We start from the raw sequence: 20,737 nt of genomic DNA, 5'->3' as shown, positions 1-20,737 counted from the left end.
CCTCTCACCCTCTAATTGCTTCAAAAAACTAAAAGACCTAGGCAAAAAAAACTTGTTGAAAGGTTTGTAACAATCCATACAGACCATATCAACTCACATAAAGTCCAATAGACTCTCACCATTTTGAATCTGTGACTCACCCCTCTAATTAACTCTCCCAAAATATATTGAAATTATGCATATTTTAGTTTCCCTGTAACCTGCTTGACATGGCAGTCCCTATTTTCTTAGGCTGGTCTTGCCACCCTCCTCCTGTCTAGTTTTGTGACTCTCTTGTGCCTTAAGAACACTGCACAACAGGCAAGTTTAATTACCTCATGCTTGAGCTCCTCTAGAATTTAGTAAATGCTTCTGTGTCTTCCAACTTAACACTAGTCAGTTTATCAGACTTATTGACATGCCAGCCAGAGGGTGAACCTGGGGAATTGTATCCATAAAGATCCCTACCCCCTTTCCCATTTCCACAGCGAACTGCCTCAGCCTTGACTTGCATGGATGCTGGCAGCAGGTGTTAGAACCCGACACCATTTGTCCTACAACAAGCAGAGCCGCAGTGATCTCTCTATGGATCAACTTTCTGATTTGCCCACAGAAACATACCACATTTTTTAGCGTGACAAGGAAACAAGAAAATATTTCCTTCAGCATTTCCATTTGCATTTACGGATCACGCCAAGATTCGCTGCTCCGAGGCCAAAACAACCCCGGAGAAGCGGAGCCGGCGGAGCTCCCAGCGCCCCGTGACCGCACAGGCGGGCACGGGCACGGCTGCGGTCGGTCCCGGAGCTCGGTCACCGCCTGTTCCACGGCCACTGACAACGCGTGAAACCGAACAGCTCCTCGGCTCGCTTCATCCGCCAGCGCGGCCGGACTCTGTTATGTTCGAGGCCATGGTTCAAGGAGTGAAATTCCATACACCAAGTCTCATACCAATTAAGACTTTAACCACTAATTGCCAAGGTAATTAATCATCCCGTAAGGGAACAAGTGACAGGGAAGAAGCCACCCTCTAGCCCTGCAGCTTCACCTGCCGCAGGCCGGGCCCCGGGAGCTGCGCTGCGCTCTCGGTGCAAACACCGCATCGCCACGGCCCCGCCAGCCCCGCTCACCCCCCTCGGCCTCGCCCGGATGGCGGGAACTGCAGTGACCCCCGGTCGGGCCCCGCGGGCCGGGTCCCCGCTCGTCTCCCGCCGACCTGCCCCGCCGCCCCGGCCCGCCGGGGAAGGGCCGCGCTTGCCACCCCCGCCGTCCCCCGGCCCGCCACGGCTGCCCCGGGCGGGGGAACCCGCCACCCTCCCCGGACGGCCGCGGTCCCGGGGCTCCGCCTCCCCTGCCCGGCAGCCGCGGCCCCCCGCGGCGCGCCCGCGGCCGCCCCCTCACCTCGATAGCGGCGGGAGGCGGCGTGGCAGGCGGTGAGGAGCAGGACGGCGCCCAGCGCCAGCGCCTTGGCGCTCCTCACGCTGAAGTAGTAGTTGATCTCCCGCTTGCCCCCGGTGTAGGCCAGCGCCGCCATCTTGGCTCCTCCATGACAACAGCGTGCGATGGGGCGGGCGGGCGCGGCGGGGCAGCACTGGGTCCCCGCCGGCGGCCAACGCGGACCCCGCCGGCTGCCGCCGTCCCCGCCGCCGCGGCCGAGAGCAGCCCCACGCCCCGCTGCAGCCGGGGCGGAGCCACCGCCGCCCTCCTGGCGCTGCCGCTTCCTCTCGGCCGCCAGCGGGCGGCCCCAGCGCTCGACTCCCCGCCCCGCGGCCGCCGTGGGGCTGCGATGGGTCCCGGTGGGTCCCGCCCTGCTCGGTCCGGGCCCCGCGGCTGAGGGGGCGGTGGTGGGGACCTCTTTGGGACCGTGCTCCGCGAAGGAGTACCTTATGCGTGACGGCTGGCACTGGACAGTGAGGGCTTCTTGCTAAATAATGCGATTTTAAGTACTTGTCACTCTTCTATTGACAAGGGAGTGGTCATTCCAGGCTGGGAGACGCTCACTCCCTCTGAACTCGGGTAAGTGTACAAGGAAGTTGACACAATCACAGAATCCATAAGGTTGGAAAAGATGTCTGACATCGAGTCCAACCTATGACCCAACACCACCATGTCAACTAAACCATGGCACTAAGTGCCACATCCAGCCTTTCCTTAAACATCTCCAGGAATGGTGATTCCACCACCCCCCTGGGCAGCCCGTTTCAATATCTAACCATCCTTTCTGTGAAGAAACTCTTCCTAATGTCCACTTAAGCCTCCCCTGGTGCAGTTTAAGACTAAGTCTTCTTGTCCTATCAATAGTTGCCTGAGAGAAGAGGCCAACCCCCATGGATTTAGCTGGATTTGAGGGGATGCATGGAATGATTGCTGAAGTCTTACAAAAGGGAAATCCTGTTCCTCCACAAGCAGCTACCTGAGTCGTACCCGGGTAAAGATACAGGGTAGCAAATCTGGGCTCCGAGTCCAGTCCCTCAACAACAGGGGAGTTGGGAAGCAGCCACTGAACCCGCCAGGCCCGGAGCAGGACAAGCTGTCACAGGAAAGACATTTCCACAAAATAAAGTAACCACATATAAACCATATAAACAAATATAGAACTTAGGAAAAGTGTGCAGTATGCAGTCAGATAAATATGGGAAACAAATATGGGAAATAAACAGTGAGCAGTTGCCAAGCCTTGGGTGATTATGAAGTACGTACTGTGCTAGACAGATTCTCTCAGATCCAGCAGAATTCTTTTCATTAGGATTGGCCGAAAAAAAATGAACAGAAAAAATGTTGTTTGTTTTGGGTTTTTTTTAACCGAACAGGTAAACAATAATAACGAACGATCTGAGTTCTGAACAAACAAAAAGTTCCATTTTCATTTCACCAACCTTCCATTTCCCTGTCATTCAAGAAACACTACTCTGAAAGTTCTGAAAATCATTGAATTTGATTATTCATTTAATAATAGATGAAAAAAATAACTGTGTGTGTGGGAAAAACAGTGAAATATTTGAAACAAAAAACAGGAAGTCTATCCACTCAAGCAATGTTTTATTTTGAAATATTACCTGAGAAACAGAAGAATTTAAAGTATTATTCAAACACAATGTAATGTGCCTGCAAAATTTGAGTTCAGGTATTCCTCTATTACTATATGTTCAATGTATTGATATTGATATGTTCATTTCCATCCAACCAATGTCTTTACTATCTGCCAACATATAATCTATATTTTTTTCTATTCAAGTCTGCCTGTTAATCACTTTCTCAGCATTGTTTTTAAATTATAAAAACACTATATTGAAGTGCTTAGATTTATTCTCTCAGGGATAGAGGGAGAAAAGATATCCCTTAAACTCCCAAGTATACAGATGGGTGGTTACTGGGTTATGTTTTTCTTAAAAAAAAAAAAAAAAGGCAACAAAACCAAACTAAAATAACAACAAAAATCCAAACAAACCAACCACCTCAATTCTGGTTGTAGTATGGGTTATTTTACTCCATAAATGAAAAATTCCCATTGATGCATAATTTTTGTCTCATGTATCATTCAAAAAGCCAAGAACTTTCAAAGCCTGCATACTGTGAACAAACTTTATTGTTTGTTAAAATATTTCTGTTAGTGCTTAGCTTTCTTTGTCCTCATTTCACATGCATTTTACACTTTAAGGAGCAATTTAAATATTTTTTAACACCTCTAACTGAAAACACTCACTAGAATGCCGGTAATTTACTCATAAGTTAGAATAAGGTGAATGAGGAGGAATGGCGACTTTCTATTCAATTTAGAAAATAAGTTTAAATTGGATAGATGTAATTTACACAGGTATAATTTAGATGAGATAGTTCTTCCTTTAATGCTTCCTGACTTTGTTTGGCAGGCTCAGTGTACATAGAAGGAGAACTTTGTGCCATGAGTCAGACCTGGCATGCACATACAATTTTACTGATAGGCTTTGTTCATGGTAGATCTTCTTCAGCATTACAGCATTACTCCATGTTCTGGAGTTGGAGCTGCTGTCCTCAGTCAAAGGCACAAGGCAGTCACAAGGACTGGAAACATGTAAGAAGATAAAATGGCTACTATAGTATAAAGTCAGCTATTATAGAGAGCTGGTATTTAAACATTTTCAGTCAGAGGAATAGTAGGGCATTCTCATATGGTATTTTCCCTTTAGAGTTTTTGTATGTTTATAAGAGTGTAATTAATTTTTCACAAGTATATATAGCAAGGAATATAAGCACCAATGGTGGAAGAAAGATTAAATTACCTTTAATCTATAAGTTTCATGAGGAAAATATTCATGTGTTCATAAGGAACATACTATTTGTTGTATAACAATCCTAAACATCCACTGGTCAGATTACGTGACCAATACGTCTGTTCTAGAACAAGCAGCAGTCACAAGTATAGAGGCCATGTTGCTGAGAACACAGCTGCGATGGGCAGGACACGTCTCAAAGATGAAGGACCACCGCCTCCCTAAGATCTTGCTTTATGGCGAACTTGCCACTGGCTGCCGCAAGAGAGGAGCCCCAAAGAGAAGATACAAGGACTCCCTGAAACAACATCTCAGCCTTGGCCATATTGATCAACATAACTGGTCTACTCTGGGCTCCAATCGGGAGGTCTGGAGACACGCCATCTATAACACTGCTGCTTCTTTTCAGAAGGCAGGGTCACTCTCAAGGAGAAAAGACAGCACAGAAAGAATTGTGTCTTGCCGAATATACCACCTAAGGAGTCTTTCTGCTGTGCCTTTTGCAACCGGACTTGTGTATCTCGTATTGGCCTTTTTAGCCAAGTGCGCTTCTAACAAATGTGAGTAGAGCCCTTCCCAAATCTTTGTTCACGAAGCCTGCCCATGATGATGATTTGTTATATACTATAACTGGAATATTCCCTACATTAACTTACAGGTTGTGTTGAATAATTAATTAGTAGGATTTGCCATACCCCAAACCATATCACTTCTCAATTTAAATGGAGAAGCATTGCTGGATTGTGCTGGTCATATTGCAATTCCAGAAATAAAGCTGCATTTCCAACGTGTTCCTGGACAGTGTATTATTTTCGGTAGTGCAGCTTTTGCTTTGGCAACTTTTGTGTACTCGCCAAATGATGGCATCAGACATTTTAACTGCTGAGTTTTCAGCCTCATAATGGCAATCAGTTTTTCCTAAGCGTCAAGTTTCCACGCGGTGTGTGCATGCATGGTAGTCACCTATTGCAAATATTTAATTGCATTAATGAAGAGGGAGTACAGATAATAAGAAAGTTTTTTCTCAGTGGACTTGTTCAATTAAGCACTGTAACATGTGTACTGTTGCAGCCAAATGCCAAAACAAATATGCCCCCAAACCTGTAAGATCTTGGAAGTTCTATCACAAATTACTGCTTTTACAGATTTCTAATTTTGTAAAAGTTATAAAAATGGTTCCTCAATAGTCTGTACTAAAGTCAAGCTGATATTAAGTGAAGTAGTTATGAAATCACGCGTATGAAGGCCTTACTTAACTTTATCCCTAAGAGATAAATACATCTGCAGTTCTATAATATGAAGCTTAATAGTGTTTTTGTTTAGGGTTTCTGTGGGTCTGAAACAGATGTGGATTGGAGGGATGAAGACAGGAAAAGGAAATAGGCATACTGCAAATGCTTATGTCATCTGTCCCCTTTCATTAAGGACAGTCAAGGGGCTACACCTTTCTGCATCATGGGTTGTGTCATCTCTGTGCAGCTACAGAGTTCTGAGTCCAGGCTGGGACTCTGCTCAGCTCACTAATGGAAATCTATTTTTCTTTCAGCTGCTTAGATTCTTATCCTCAAAGCTTTGTATCCATCAGGGTTATAGGTTAAGAATTTTCAATTTAGATGAGTTTTTTTGGTATTCAGGTACAATTTTTTTCTATTCCCCCCCTCTCTTTTCTTGACTCCTGGTTGAGGGAAAATGGCAGTCACTGTTAGTTCCTTGTCAAATTGAGTAATTCTTTTTTTATCAACACTTTGTTTTCATATTGTTCCTCTTCCTGGTTTCGCCTTATGCTCCCAGATGTGCCTCCTTAACATTCAGAATTCTTTATATTTATGGGGCAGCCTTTGGAAGCCAATCCAGCCACTATCCAAGCTGTGTTGCATTTGTGGAACACTAGAAGCCTTCTATTCTGGCTGCCAGCGATACCAATGCCATAGGATTACCATGTTCTCTTTTAGCACCTCTGCACTAAATGCCTGCTACTTGAAATCATTATTTTTAGGGAGATAAATTTATTTTGGAAGTGGAAATTATATTTTATTATGGAAGTTACAGGAACAAGGGAGTCTCTGTGGCGCAATTGGTAAGCGCGTTCGGCTGTTAACCGAAAGGTTGGTGGTTCAAGCCCACCCAGGGACGGGTTCTTCCCTTTCCTCTGCCATGGCAGGGTCTTGGAATCAGGTGACCTTAAGATCCCTTTCCAATCCTAACTATTCTATGAAATTTTGGAAATTTAGAATTCTTTGTTAGCCTGGGGTTCGTTGAAACCTTAGTTTGCTGAAGTATCAGCAGTGGATTAACAGACTAAAATATTTCCATGTGTCATTATTCTAAACTGAAATTGCATAGAAATGGTTTCATTTAAGAAGAATATTGCAGTGTTCCTTGTTCTGTCATATTTGTTTTTTTGTATGGTGCTCTGTTGTGTTGCTGTGAGCTCTAAAGTGTATGTGTTATTTTATTATGTTGAAATGTAAACATATTTATACAAAATATCAACATGGAGTACTGTGCCCCTCAGGCTTAGCAAAGATTTGTCATTTAGGAATTAACAGATAACTGAGTAGTTGTGTCACTTCCAGGAATTTTGTGTAAAAGCCTGGTGAGTTGGAATCTACAGGACAGCTGTTATTGTTTGCTTCTAGATTTAAATGTCCTGTGCATGTTTTTGCTTATGCTTTAAAAACACTTGTACTGAGATAGTACAAGTGTAGTCATATACTAACAGTATATGACTTTCTCTAAAGCCTAAACCCAGAACAAATCCATATGCAATGAAACCACTGAAGCCCATTACCTTTCAGCAGCTCTCTTGTGGACTCTTTGCAGGAACTTCAGTGATAGGACAAGTAGTAATGGGTACAAACTGAAAGAGAGGAAATATAGATTAGCCATTAGGAAGAAATTTTTTACTGTGAGGATGGTTAGACCCTGGACAGGTTGCCCAGGGAAGTTGTGGATGCCCTGACACTTTGAGCACTGTCCCCCACAGAATGTTCAAAGCCAGATTGGACAAGGCCTTGAGCAACCTGGTCTAGTGTGCATGGCAGGGGGTTTGGAATTAGATGATCTTTAAGGTCCATTGCAACCCCTAAACATTCTGTGATGCTGTGATTCTATTCTATGAGGCAGCCCTTCTCTCACAGAGCTCTCTCTCCACAGTCCTGTTTTCATGGTATATGCAAGAATTCAGTCTTTCTGAGATGTCTTCCTTTCTTAGTGCTGGAGCATAAGTATCTAAATACTAGGAAAGAGGCAATCAAAATGCTGCTTTCAAAGCTGAAGGCAAAAACTCCAGCATTCAATCAACTTGGGAGCAGGAAGCTGACAATTACATGGTGAAGAGATGAGCCGATAGCCAAGAAAAAATTCTGGCCTTGATCTAAGTGCAATAGAACTGCTAATAAAACCAGATGAGATCTTTGATATTGTCTGTTGGCTTTGACAGAGTGCTTCTACTCTTCAAATAAGGAGCAAGAAAAGCAGCTTCTAGTTTTCAGAAGGTGCCTCTGTGCCCTCCAGGTGGCAGAAGAGTGCAAAGCAACTTGGAAACGGAATACAAATTCCAGTTGGTTTTCAACACACTAGATTCAGATCGTATCAGATAATGAGTTTAAAATTAATATTTTTTTAGAACATCATGCTATCCTAAATTTCAGAGCTTCAGATAGTAAAAGGCTGTGAGTTTAACTTAAAAATCTATTACACTTCATAACCATGCTAAGAAACAGATGAAGGGGTCAGTAGGAACCAATGCAAATAGTCTTCATATTGTGTTTGGGCAGCGCATTGTCATGTGTGTGGCAAGGAGGTAAAAGAGTTGTTCAGACAAAACCCACAGAAAACAGCTGCTGAGTTGTTGCATATGAAATTTCCACAGTATTTATGTGGGGTTAACATAGAGAACAGATTTTTAGACCAAAAAGTCCTTCTGGAGCAGAGGATAAGGAAAATATAAGAACATTGCTATGGACCTAGAAGGAAAGTGAGAGAGCAACTCAATCCAAAGGTCAGTCCTTGGCCCATGATTTTATTAACAGAGTGGTCACATCTGGAATGGTGTAGTGGGTTTCTGTGGCTAGGTTTTGGTAGCGGGGGGGGCAACAGGGGTGGCTTCTGTTAGAAGCTGCTAGAAGCTTCCCCTGTCTGGTGGAGCCAATGCCAGTCAGCTCCAGGGTGGGCTTCTTGCCACTGGCCAAGGCTGAGCCAATTAGGAGTGATAGTAATGTCTCTGTGGGAACATATTTAAGCACCAGAGGTTGTTGCGCAGATGAGAATTCCAGCCAGGGAAGACCAGAGTGAAAACATAGGAACAGTGCAGGCACCAAGGTCAGTGCAGGAGGAGGGGGAGAAGGTGCTCCAGGCGCCAGAGCTGAGGCCCCTGCAGGTCGTGGTGCAGCCCATGGTGGAGCAGTTGTGCCCCTGCAGCCCGTGGAGGGCCATCAGGGTGCAGAGACCCACCTGCAGCCCTTGAAGAAGCCCATGCTGGAGCAGGTGGATGCATGAAGGAGTCTGTGACTCCTTGGGAGGCCCAAGATGGAGCAGGGTCCTGCCAGAGACCTGCAGCCCTTGGAGAGGGAAGCCCACACTGGAGCAGGTTTTTCCCGGGTAGGACTTGTGGCCCCTGTGGGGGATCCACATTGGTACAGCTCATTTATGAAGGACTGCACCCCATGGAGAAGTGACCCATGGGACAGCAATTTGGAAATAACTATTGCCCGAGGGATTGATTCATGGTGGAGAGGTCCATCAAGGACTGTCTCCCGTGGGAGGGACCCCACAGGAGCAGGGGAAGGACTCCTCTCTCTGAGCAGCAGTAGAAACAACAACTGACCATAAGCCCCATTCCTCATTCCCCTGCAGCGCTGAGGGGGAGGAAGGAGAACATGGAAGGAAGGAGGGATGGAGGGAAGGTGTTTTTAAGATTATTTTACTTCTCACTCTTTTGCTCTGATCCTGTTAGTAATAAATTTAAGTAATATCCCCACTTTGAGTCTGTTTCGCCCATGAAGGTAATCAGTAAGTGACCTCTTCCAGCTGTTATCTCAATTCATGAGTCCTTCACTGTTTTCTCTTTTCCTCTCCTCTGTCCAGTTGCAGAGGGAGAATGAGAGAGCAGCTGTAATGAGTACCTGGAGTCTAGCCAGGATCAACCCACTACAAATGGATATCCAAGTGCTGATATACAGACAACAGTAAAGGCTATGGAGATGGTAATATCATTGTATACAGGGCCAGAGAAACACTGTCCTAAACATGTGCAAGGTCTTAGAAACAGTACTGTTTACCTGCCTATTAAATGGTTAATCTGTGGGACATATGTATGTGGGGGGTAGAAATGTAGCTCCTGAATCTCCAGGAGGGACAAAGAGCTCATGCTCCCAAAGCAGTTGAGGTCATCCCAACTCAGGAGGAGGGACATGAAATGCTGGTTCCTCTCACCTGGAGACAGCCAAGGACATTTTCCTCTGCAGGCACTAACCACCAGCTTGTCTTGCACAGGGAAGAAATTCTTAACATTAACTCTTAAGCTATTCAGCAGATTGGATGCTACTAGTAAAACAATAGTATCAAAAGCTACAGGAACTATTTGAAACAAAGTATTTGAAGTCTGTACCCGAGAACCATATATGGAACTGAAAAAAGTTCAAAGGACCTATTGTATCTATTTGTATCTATTGTATCTATCTTGTTTCTCTTGTATCTATAGCGTATTAAAGTAGCTGAGAGAAACTATGGAGAACTCTAGTTCGACTCTATGTGTATTGTGAGGCAGGAGGTCTGCATGGATGCGGTTTGCCCTCTTTGCTCCTCCTCAGAGGAATAAGCAGAGGTCTTTAGGATATCAGTGCAGAATCTGGGGAACCAATAACTTTGGGTATGCACAGTTTCTGCAGGAATTGAAATTTCAGATGACTGTGGTAAACCAAACATGGTATAGAGGCAGGTATAGCCATAACAGCAATGGATGTTCTTTCGAACTGAGGAATTAGTCTTATTCCCCGTTAAATGCTGAAAAATAAAAATAAACAAGAAGATAAAAAAGACTATTAACCAGAAAAACTGTGAAAAACATTTTTCCCAAATTAAGGCAGGCTCTGTTTGGGTGACTCTTCTTGCCACACATTCTAGGAACTGTTGTAGAGAATTTACCGGAAATGGGGAGCAGACTCTAACACCTCAAGATGTTAAATACCAAATGTTACCAAAAGGTAGTGGTAAACCCTTTTGGATAAAATTGCCCAGAAGAACTTATTATGGAGGAAGGATCTCAGCCCTGAGATTAGCTTAATTGGTTAGAGCATGGTGCAACTAATACCAAGGTTGTGGGTTTGATTCTTGTATGGACCATTTGCTTAAGAGTCGGACTTGATCATTGTGAGTCCCTTCCAACTCAGAAGATTCTGTGATTCCATGAAGAAAAAAACCTTTCCTTTAGACCAATACAGAGAGAAGATAATTTCAGATTCACAGAACTCGACAAATGAAAGATTAAATTATTATTGTATTTTTTCCACCCTGAGTGAGCATGCAGTTTGCTACCAGAAGGTTTCCTGGTTTGGATGGGTTTTGTTCTGATGTGTTTATATAGTTTTAGGGTGAGTTCTGAGCCTGATGTTTTGGAGAAACAGCCACAGGCAGTTCAGAATATTTGGACAGTAAAAATGACTGTGAATTCAGGAAAAAAAACCCTAGAGAAATATTCTTCAGGGACCAGTAATTAGCATGTGAGTCAGTAGGTGGTGCACAACGCCGGTGGAAATGGCGAAGAACTGCTCTGCTGTTTCACTGAGGGTCTTCAGAAATGGCATTTGGGAAAAGTTGTTTCATTTCACCCAAAGAACCAATTTCGGTAGCTAGAAAGCAATACAATTTTTTTCTTAATCAGTTCATTGCAACCAAGACAAAAAAATGTCTTTAGAAACAGTTTTTAGTGGTTATTCCTCCTTGCAACATTTGGAGCTGCCTTCAGTCTCTCCACTGTTAACCTTTGGAGTGGTGCTTTCTTCAGGTTACAGGGACTTTAGTCTGGATATTTTCTTCATGCTTCCCTTTGGGAGTTCCCACTGACTAAGCCTGTCTCATCTCTCCCATTACCTGCTTTTGCTGTTGTCTTCATGGGCCTCTCTGCGTTGTCCCAAGCATGTTCTCAATTCCAAAAACACGGCTGTTGGAATTGCAGATCATTTAGTGCTTTTAGCACTCTCTTTAAAGGTCTCAGAGACGAACAGTCTTTGCTTCTCGCGGTGTCTTTTGTGAAGGTAAATTATTAAGGTTAGCAACAGCAGGTAGTTCTGTGTCTCATACAGAACCGAATAAGGGCCTAACAACCCTGAGCTTCCTGACAAGACAACTAAATTTGAGATTCCTTTCACAGACTTCTGCACATCCTTTCTAAAGCGCACAGACACAGTTCTGCTGATTACAGCACAGCACCAGCCAGCACAGCTCTCTCAAGAGCCAGGAGCTTTCTGTCTCCAAGTGTAAGACAGAAGCTTCATTTTCCTTCTACCTTTAAGTGAGATCATGATCTGTCTTTCAGCCATTAGTCCTGCTTAACTTTTGGAAAAAAGGAAGGAATTATTTCTGCTTCTGAACTTCTCATACTACGAGGCACAGAGTTACTGAGTGAGTTTCTTGGGATCTTTTCAAAAGATGCTGTTGAAATGAAGAGTCAAGCAGACAATCACACCCCTAATAAAGTTGTAAGCAGCCTCCCAAGACTTTAAGCAAATATTTTACAGCAATGGGCTAACAGAGTTACAGCAATGCAAATGTATTGTAATATCTGGGTGTGAGCATCTGCCACTGCATCTAAGCAAGTAACTTAACTCATTAAATACTTTCTTTTGGAACACTGGACATGCTTTATTTCATTACTTTTTTCACAATTTATTTAAACATCTCACATATACAAAATACATTTTCTTTCTTTTTTTGAGAAATGATTTTTTTTTACCCTTTGTAGAAGATGGAAATGAGATTTGAAAGCAGGAGCAACCTGATTTTGGAGGAAGAGGACAAAGATGAGGAAAAATGATCCACATGCTTAAGCTGTGGGTGAGACAGGACATTCTAAGTTTTAAGACAGACTTCAAAGAAACAAGAAGTAATACTTTAAATGTCATTAGCACCATTGAAGTTCAAGTATTGGAAAGATACTCTGTAATTATGCAATTAGCACCACTGTATTTTGAGTGGAACTGAAAGTACCCCAGATTGTATGGAGAAGTTCCTACAAAAGATGTGGATCACACTTGATTTAGTGTATGAGGTAGTTTAAACCTTTGGAAGTTGTGGATTTAAACTTCCTCTGTGGAAGATATTCAAAGGCCACAAATGGTGCAAACTTTCATGACTTTTTATTTTGGTTTTTTTTTTCTTTACAAAGGTTGACATTTCCCAAAACAAGGTGTTAAATCTTGAAAGACTTCCAAGTCCATTTGGGGCTGTATTAAATTTCATTGCACAATTCTCCAATCAGTTCTTCTCCTTCTCTTTCGCCCAGAGTTTAAGCAAGTAGATGAACAGAAGAAATGGAAGGAGTCAGCTTTCATTATAAAAAGAAATGACAAGAGAATAATTTGGGAGAGGCTTTAAGTTAATTTTAGTTCATTCATTTAAAACAGACTGGGCCAACGTCCACACTGAATTCTTGATCAGCGCTGCCAATATCCAAAGGTGCAATGTCAAGAATGGGCAAGCGGGATGGCTTATTTGTTCTGTATTCAATGATCGTTTTGCCCCATTGGTTGTTCTTTCTCTGTAAGACAAGATTCATTACAATTGTTATTGCATTTTTCATAGTATTAAGTAGTTGTTTCACTTGAATGGATAATTTCTGAAAGAATTTTGTATTAATTTGCTTCCATTGTTTGCAACTCAGATACCCAATATCCAACAATTTAGATCTCTGACACAGATAAAATATTTACTTGAACCTCCTGAAGTTGTATATGTGATGCTCTACATAAACTGCTATTATTAATTTATTTACACTGACGTTAAATCCACAAAGAACTCTGCCTGAGTGTTTCAGGTCTTAAACATCCTGCCCCTTCTACAGCTTGTGCACTGTTTTGTCATCAGTCTTCTGCTTACACAGAATTTGGATCTTGTCCCTCTGAGAAGCTTTTTTTTTTTTCTGCCACACTGCACAGTACAAGGTAGGATTTGTTTGTAGCCCAGTCCTCTCCACTTGTTAAGGATCTGGACCAGCTGGGTTTGCAGGCTATTTGTCTTCATTGGGTAAAATTTTGCTGGTCTGACTGATTAGTTAATTTTAAATCAAACCACGACTCTGTCCCCAATCACATGCTTAAGCATGGACAGTCACTGTGCCCATGGTTTATGCATTACTTACAGAGCATCCATCCTCAAGAACACTGAAAGTGAATCTGCTGTTGCCTTCAGCTCGTAGTTCAACATCATTGGATCCCTGCAGCATTACAGCCTTTTTAAGGTTGCCAGTTTCTGCATCCATGTAGGCAATGCTGTTCTTGCAGTGGTAGGTGATGTTCTGGGAGGCATGGTTGGCCAGTAGACGCATGAAGGCAAGTTGGGTGGCCATATCCTTTGTGGTCACTCCTTCACTATTGTATTCAAACTGAAAAACAGAGAGGAACCCAGTCAGTTGTATTGCTGGATGTTTGTAATGCAGGTGTGTGATAGTCGCTCTAGAAACATTAAAAACAAGAATCACCTAACTCTGCAGTCACTTGTCTATTGCAATTTCAGAGCTAAAGAATATCAAATAAAACTAGTAGGAGGTAGACTGACAACATCCATGAGTGGAGGTAGTTAAATTGTAGAACTCTGTTCTGAGATATGGTGTTAAAAGTTTATGTGGATTCAGAGACAAGAGCAAATAAGTTCAAGGAAGACAATTTACTGTTTCCACAGATACACAGAAACATTGCCTGTCTCAAGAAAACCCTGAATCTTATTCTTTTTTGAATCTAATAGAATAGTGTCTGTGGATATTACAAATGTTTACCTCATTCCTGAATTCTTTTTACAGCATCTACTTTTAGCAACTGTAAGAAACAGGACCCTAGATTGTTTTGACCCAGTGGGATCAATCTAATCTTCTAATATTAAAGATCTTGGACACTTCGATTTCATCAAAAGATCAACTCAATTTAATTTAAGAATTATGTAATTAGACCTCCTTAGCTGTACAAAAGTGATTTATTTGCAACTGGCTGGGACAGTGTTTAATGTGCAAGAAGACATATTTCTTGGTTTTGTTTACACTGATAATTCTGAATGTTACGGTGGCATACAGTGTGGATCTGTGATGTGTAATATAAATATCTCTCCATGAATAGTGTAGTATGTAAAAAAATCTCCATTAAAAGAGTAAGCAAATTTGGGTTTCTTACTTTTTCAGAATTTCTGGACTGTCTTTATACTAACGTACCATATTCCAGTCCAGGCTTCCCTCAGCAATAGCAATTAGTCATGTTGAATTGATCACTAGTAGATATCAAGAAATATTAGAACAATACTGAAAAATACTTCTAGCAAACTGTGCCCTAAACCAGAACCAGAGCTTTGTGTCCTTGAGATAAAAGGTAGTTCCCTTTTCCATATTTCTCCCCTAAGAGAGTTTAATTTATCTGCTTGCTTGCTTGCTGAGAGTCAGTGAATTGGGAACTCTTCAGACAGCGTTATAGAAAACAATCATCCTCCCATACATCACTTACCTGGGTGCCACCATTGATAGTTTCACCAAACCATACGTGCTTCTTGTCCCTGGCATTCTTGTTGATATACCAGTTCTTAGCGGGAATATGGTCAGGGTTGGCGTGGATGCAAGTCTCACCAGTGGCAAAGTCACAGTATACTCTAATGGCATCTGCAGAGCAGCCTTGGTTGGGATCAATCCAGTAGAAACCTGCCATTGAGGAAAGAAATGTGGACAATAGTTCACTCAGCTTAACCTTTGCATTCAGTTCATATTCACTTGTCTGATACAGGAACTATATCAGAGAGGCCAAAAATATCACAGGCCATAAATATCACAGCTAGGAACAATATTAAGGTGATAAGCGGGATGCATAGATATTTTGGATTGTTAATGCATAAGCAACTGTATTTGAAATCTAGGGTTAAGTATTTTTGCATTATTATGAAAAATTTTTGGAATAATGTGCAGCAATAGCAATGAAGAGCTTTTCAGAATGTATCTATTTTCAGTGGAGGCAGCAATAACTTCTTCTTTGTCACTTAGTATTTTTGCCAGGTGGCCAAGGATGCCATTCAAAGAAATGAGCCAGAAAGGGCAAATATCTGGCACCAACATACCACTGCTCCATTCTGGGTGGCTAAGTCTTAGGTCACGACAAGTGCGAGCTGGGTTCTTTTTGGAGCCTTCTGGGGTCAGCAGGGTCTCAATTTGGTTGTTCAGTGTTTTCAGAGTGGCATCGACTTCATAATCCTTGGGTCTGAGAGAAGGCTGATCAGCCCGGTAGTATTCTGCATCAAAGCCAACTTCATATCCACCACCATTGGGACCAGGGGGACCAGGGGGACCAGGAGGTCCAGGAGGACCCTAAAGTTTTTCAAAAGCAAAAGACAAGAGGCATTCTGTTAGACATATTTTTCTCTCCATTAAATGCTTCCACACATGCATAGTCCTACTTAACTCCTGGCACCCTTAGCTCTAATCAGAGGCAGCACATATGGGCTTGCCCTGTGGTGATTGCTATGGGCTGAAGCAGTGGAAGATGCACAGTGTAGGACTACCACACCTCTTTTGTGTATTTGCTGTCTGGCTGTAAGGAGTGAATAAGGACTTCAAGTTTAAACCTAATAGGGAAATGCTTCAATATTTTTTTAAAATAAATAAATCCACATATATTCCTACACTGCTAGGTTTCTAGTGTGACATAAATGTGTTAAATCAGCAAAATAAGAGTTATACTCACAGCAGGACCTTGGCTACCATGAGAGCCACGCACACCAGCAGGGCCAATAGGTCCAGGGAGACCATTACGACCATCTTTACCAGGAGGACCAGAGGGACCAGGTGGACCCTAAAAGGAAATTTGAACAGTTTAATGACAGTAAAAACACTGCAAATAGAGATTCATATAAATGGGAGTGTACATATATATTGCACAAAAGTAATGGGAGAATTATTAGAATATGCTCTGAAATTCACATACCCTTGGGCCAGCAGGGCCATTGTTACCAGGAGGACCTTGATCACCGTGTTGTCCCTATTGGGGAAGATATATGCATAGTCATTAAAAAGTGCAGTGGCATGTGTTTGTATTTGCATGATTCAAGAAGAAGCTATAGTTAGAGAATGGTATTCTAGGGCTAATTACATTTATTAGTGGAGTTGGGATATAAAATGCTTGTTTTGGGAGGGAAGGAGAAAGGGCGTAAAGAGGTATTTAATGGGATAACCTATAAAATTCTCTATATTGTTTCTTCAGGTTTTCAGAATTCCTGGAAGGCAATACCTCAATTTAAAAGGGAAGAAAATTCATAAATTACTTCTGCTTCTCTGATACAGAGGCTTTACAATTTCTGGCCAAAATAAGAAATAAGACTAAAACAAAGAGGTTTTTTTAATTCTGTGCTAGCCAAATGCAGTTAAGTTTCAAGGCAACTAATAGTACTCATAGTTCTAAAGCCATTAAAATAATTAATTATTAAAATTATTAATAAAAGCCTATTAAAATCTGCCATTTTATTTGAAGAGCATTGAGTGTTAAAGAGACTCTTAATGGCCTTTGAAAGATGATGCAGAATGGAGTAAGTGGTATCAATCTGATGAGTTGTGCATATATAATTCCACCCTAGGGTGACCTTATTTCCTCTTTTTTTTTTTTTAACTCTTTATATTCAAAATCCTAAAAATCAATTACTTACAGCCAGACCAGGAAGACCCTGTAATCCATTGTGTCCCTTCAAGCCAGGCAGACCTCTAGGACCCTTGTCACCAGGTACACCTTTCTCACCACGTGGACCTTGTGGGCCCTAGGAAGGAACACAGTTGTCAGAGGAATAAGCATAAGCACTCTATATTATGCCATAGGTTGCCCCAATATGTGTAAATTACATCCTGTTAACACAACCAGGAAAAGTGCCAATCCCAAAAGTTTCAGGACCAATCCCACAAAAGAGAATGCTGATTGAGATTCTAGATCCATAAATATTTACAGGTCCTTAAGCACTACTTTTTGGGCCAGTATCTTGAGCAGAGTCATTAGTCCTTATTAATAAAGTATGTTTTCTCTTTTTGCATCAATGTGGTAATGTATTTAAAAATCAGACTTACAGCAAGACCTCTTGGACCAAAAGCACCAGCAGGACCGACAACACCAGCAGGACCCTGAAACAAGAATAGAAAATGCATGGCACTGTTGTACACTATTCTAATGAAGGTTCCATGCTCAACACATTTCTGCAGAAAGTAATTATCCACACATTGTAGAGGTGTGAGGTATTTTATATCTGATGGACAAATCTTAGTCTTCTTAGACCTTAATAAAAAAATTAAGGTTTCATCAACTTACGGGTTCACCACGGTTTCCAGGCTTTCCAGAAGGACCAACTTGGCCATGAGGACCAGGAGCACCCAGAGCACCACTGGGACCAGGACTACCAGGAGCTCCACGCTCACCCTGGGAACAAAGAACACAACAGGAGAGACAGTGTGTTACTACTGACTTACACATATTGGAATATTTCTTCCATGGTAATGAAATAAAATAAAAAAAAAAAGTTACCTTGAAACCAGGAGCACCATCACGGCCTGGAGGACCATCATTTCCAGGATTGCCCTGTTAAAATATCATGAAAAAAAATCAAATTCCATCACTTTTCATCTCATATGGAACTGTGTGTCAGACTAATTGCTTCCAATGACAGTAAGAAGACATTGAATGGGATAGTATTAAACTTGAAGACAAAAAGGTCTCCCTTATAGATACTATTCTCAAATCCCTCACATATATTAATCTTCTCAGAAAACTAAATTACTTCGCTGTAGTACTTCACAAGGTTAAATGGCTTCCTTTGTGAATGTTAATCTCACTTCACCTGTTTCACTGTGTACAAAAGTGAACCTTTTCCTTCAGAAAATTCCAATGGAAGAGAAAGTTTGTTTGTTTTCAATTATTATTCTCTGTTTTCTTTGAGATTCTGCAAGTTTCAGGACTTGCAGGTGCCCTGTATTAAAAATACTTCAGGTTATCAAATATGCTTCCCTTCCTTTTCCCCTTCAGGGAAAGCTTTATATAGTTCTCCTAACAGGAAACAAGGCAATGTGTTAGTATTTTACTTGAACTGTTCTCAAAGTGTAAGTCATGTATAGCCACTGTATGGATTCCCTGCTTTAAGATGAACTGCTAACCTGGATGGTTAAATTAAATGGATAATTTATTTGCTACTCTATGAAGGTGTTGGAGCAGGACTCTGTCCTTCAAGTAATCACCCTCGAGGCAGGACGTTAGAGGGAACAATTTGTTCCACTCCGGTGTTCCTACATTCCCCCTTCTGCACAGGGCTCATGTCACCATTGTGCCTTAACCTGCAGTTCAGCAGTACCTGCCACACAGGCCAGAGTTGGCTCTGTGGTGTTTTTACCCTGCAAACTTACTTTATGTTTTGTGGAGAGGGAATGCACATTGGGAAACACTGTGTAGCTCAGCCACAATGTTTAAGTGTATCTGTTTTGTGAGGACTCCAAAACAGTGCTGAGTGTTGCACAACTCCAAAAACTGAATTACAACATTTTGTGTAATGTGCTTCATAGGCCTTCTGAGCCTTAATTTTAAAAAGCTCTGTCTTTAATACCATGAATCACTAGATACCTCAAGTAAAAGTGACTGCAATTTTCATACTTCCCTGAAAGATATGTATAATGTGTCTTACATGATGTTTAAGAAAATTTATTGATAAACAAGGCTTTTGTGATATATTCTTCTCTATAGCCAATGTACATCCCCTGGAATGTACTATTTGTTCTCAGTTCCAGCAATGAAGTAATCTTTTCCCCACTCCATCTTTCTTGGCAATTAAGTAAAGAAGTCAAAAGATTTTGATAGTGACTCCAGAATGTATTTCAGACATAACTTGTGCCTTGAAGAATTTATCACCTAATTGGGGATGGGAATCTATGCCTATAAAAATCCTGATATAATTTTCTCTGAAGACATTGCAAGGTACAAGTTTGCTAGCAGAACAATCTCCAGTTCCATCCACTTTTTCTGTGTATTTGTCTTTGCCTCAGAATAAAAGAAAAGCAACCTGAAGTGGAAATAAGACAGCTTACATCACGTCCAGCTTCACCAGGAGCACCATTTGGACCAGGAGAACCCACAGGACCAGAGGGACCACGGGCACCAGGAGGACCAGAAACACCCAGGGGACCAGGTTCACCCTAATATAGGAACAGTGGTAACAAAATGTGACATTATAATACAACACAAACCAGTCTTACAGAACTTTTGGCCTTTATCTAAGAGAAACATTTCTCTGCAACCAGTTCAGGAAGTGAAAAAGAATCAGGACATGTGAAACATATCTAACTATATCAAATATTATCTTCATTCTAAATTTTACATCAGAAACCTCTGATGACAGTGAGAAATATGCTCACTTACTGACACAAGTCTTGTTTGTCTGCAACAAGTCATAATTTCTTCCATTGCTCTAAGTCTGTTAAGTTCATATCTTCTGTTTCCAGCAGCAATGGAAAGAGGAGAATCTACATCTCCTTTTCCCTGGCTTCCCATAAGAGTGGACCTCAAGTGGTTTGTTTTTTTTTGTTTTTTTTTTTTTTTTTTTTTTAACACATTATCTGTTTAAAGCAGTTTACTAATCATATACTCACTGTTGCTCCAGAGATGCCTGGAAGACCACGTTCTCCCCGAGAACCAGGCAGACCAAGAATACCAGGAGCACCAAGAATACCCTGAGGACCTGGGGTACCAGGAGGACCCTGTGATGTGAAGAGAATAATTTTTATATTACAAGACAATAATAAATTTAACATACACATCTGTCAATGATACTGAAGATTTCATTCTCAGCTGCAACTTCTGCAGATCACAGAAGACATTTCTATAATTTTTTTGTTGAGAAACAATGGGAGTATTTCACAGGGGTACTCACTTCAATAAGACATAAATGTGTATGACCTTAAAAAAAGCCAGTAATTCAGATGTGCAAGCTTAAAGATACTCAAAATTAATTAATTTATTTGCATAGTTCTAAGTCAACCTGGGGGAAGACAACTTTAACATCATGATCCCCACAAATCAGAGTTTCTGATGCAGATATGAATTGAGATTGTTCTAAATGGATGTTTACATGTTCCCTTTTCCATCCATGATGATCAATTTCAGAGCAGGAGACTCTGCTCCCCTTTCTCAGACTAAGTATCAATTTTTTCTCTAATTAGTCATATTGCTTTCATTTGCTCTACTTACAGAGAAAGATACAAGCGCCACAAGAAAAACAAAGAGCAAAAAAAACCTGATCCAGGGATC

At 41.7% G+C, this 20,737-nt stretch overlaps 2 protein-coding genes, 1 long non-coding RNA gene and 1 other non-coding gene across 4 annotated transcripts in view; 2 read left to right on the top strand and 2 right to left on the bottom strand.

Moving 5' to 3' along the window:
• The window catches only part of CASD1 (CAS1 domain containing 1), a 28,408-nt gene extending 26,802 nt beyond the window's left edge, over window positions 1-1,606 (bottom strand). Inside the window, exon 1 of the mRNA XM_017817646.1 lies at window positions 1,381-1,606. Within this exon, the coding sequence (XP_017673135.1) occupies window positions 1,381-1,513 (133 nt within the window). The 5' untranslated portion in view covers window positions 1,514-1,606. The remainder of the gene's footprint in view (window positions 1-1,380) is intronic.
• Window positions 711-20,200, top strand: LOC108498679. Its single transcript, XR_001875267.1, has 3 exons — window positions 711-960; window positions 19,477-19,643; window positions 20,091-20,200. It is a non-coding gene; the product is annotated as an uncharacterized LOC108498679 (long non-coding RNA).
• Window positions 6,289-6,362, top strand: TRNAN-GUU. The gene has a single exon. It is a non-coding gene; the product is annotated as a tRNA-Asn (tRNA).
• Window positions 12,565-20,737, bottom strand: part of COL1A2 (collagen type I alpha 2 chain) — a 39,024-nt gene continuing 30,851 nt past the window's right edge. Inside the window, exons 41-52 of the mRNA XM_017817645.1 lie at window positions 20,080-20,187; window positions 19,519-19,626; window positions 17,972-18,025; window positions 17,759-17,866; window positions 17,521-17,574; window positions 17,112-17,219; window positions 16,397-16,450; window positions 16,157-16,264; window positions 15,534-15,780; window positions 14,933-15,123; window positions 13,588-13,830; window positions 12,565-12,987 (exon numbers count right to left, since the gene is read on the bottom strand). Of these exons, the coding sequence (XP_017673134.1) occupies window positions 12,841-12,987; window positions 13,588-13,830; window positions 14,933-15,123; window positions 15,534-15,780; window positions 16,157-16,264; window positions 16,397-16,450; window positions 17,112-17,219; window positions 17,521-17,574; window positions 17,759-17,866; window positions 17,972-18,025; window positions 19,519-19,626; window positions 20,080-20,187 (1,530 nt within the window). The 3' untranslated portion in view covers window positions 12,565-12,840. The remainder of the gene's footprint in view (window positions 12,988-13,587; window positions 13,831-14,932; window positions 15,124-15,533; window positions 15,781-16,156; window positions 16,265-16,396; window positions 16,451-17,111; window positions 17,220-17,520; window positions 17,575-17,758; window positions 17,867-17,971; window positions 18,026-19,518; window positions 19,627-20,079; window positions 20,188-20,737) is intronic.

Source organism: Lepidothrix coronata, unplaced genomic scaffold (genome assembly GCF_001604755.1).
Source record: "Lepidothrix coronata isolate B3197 unplaced genomic scaffold, Lepidothrix_coronata-1.0 Scaffold62, whole genome shotgun sequence".
Taxonomy (NCBI): Eukaryota; Metazoa; Chordata; class Aves; order Passeriformes; family Pipridae; genus Lepidothrix; species Lepidothrix coronata.
This window is presented reverse-complemented; position numbering and strand designations above follow the sequence as displayed.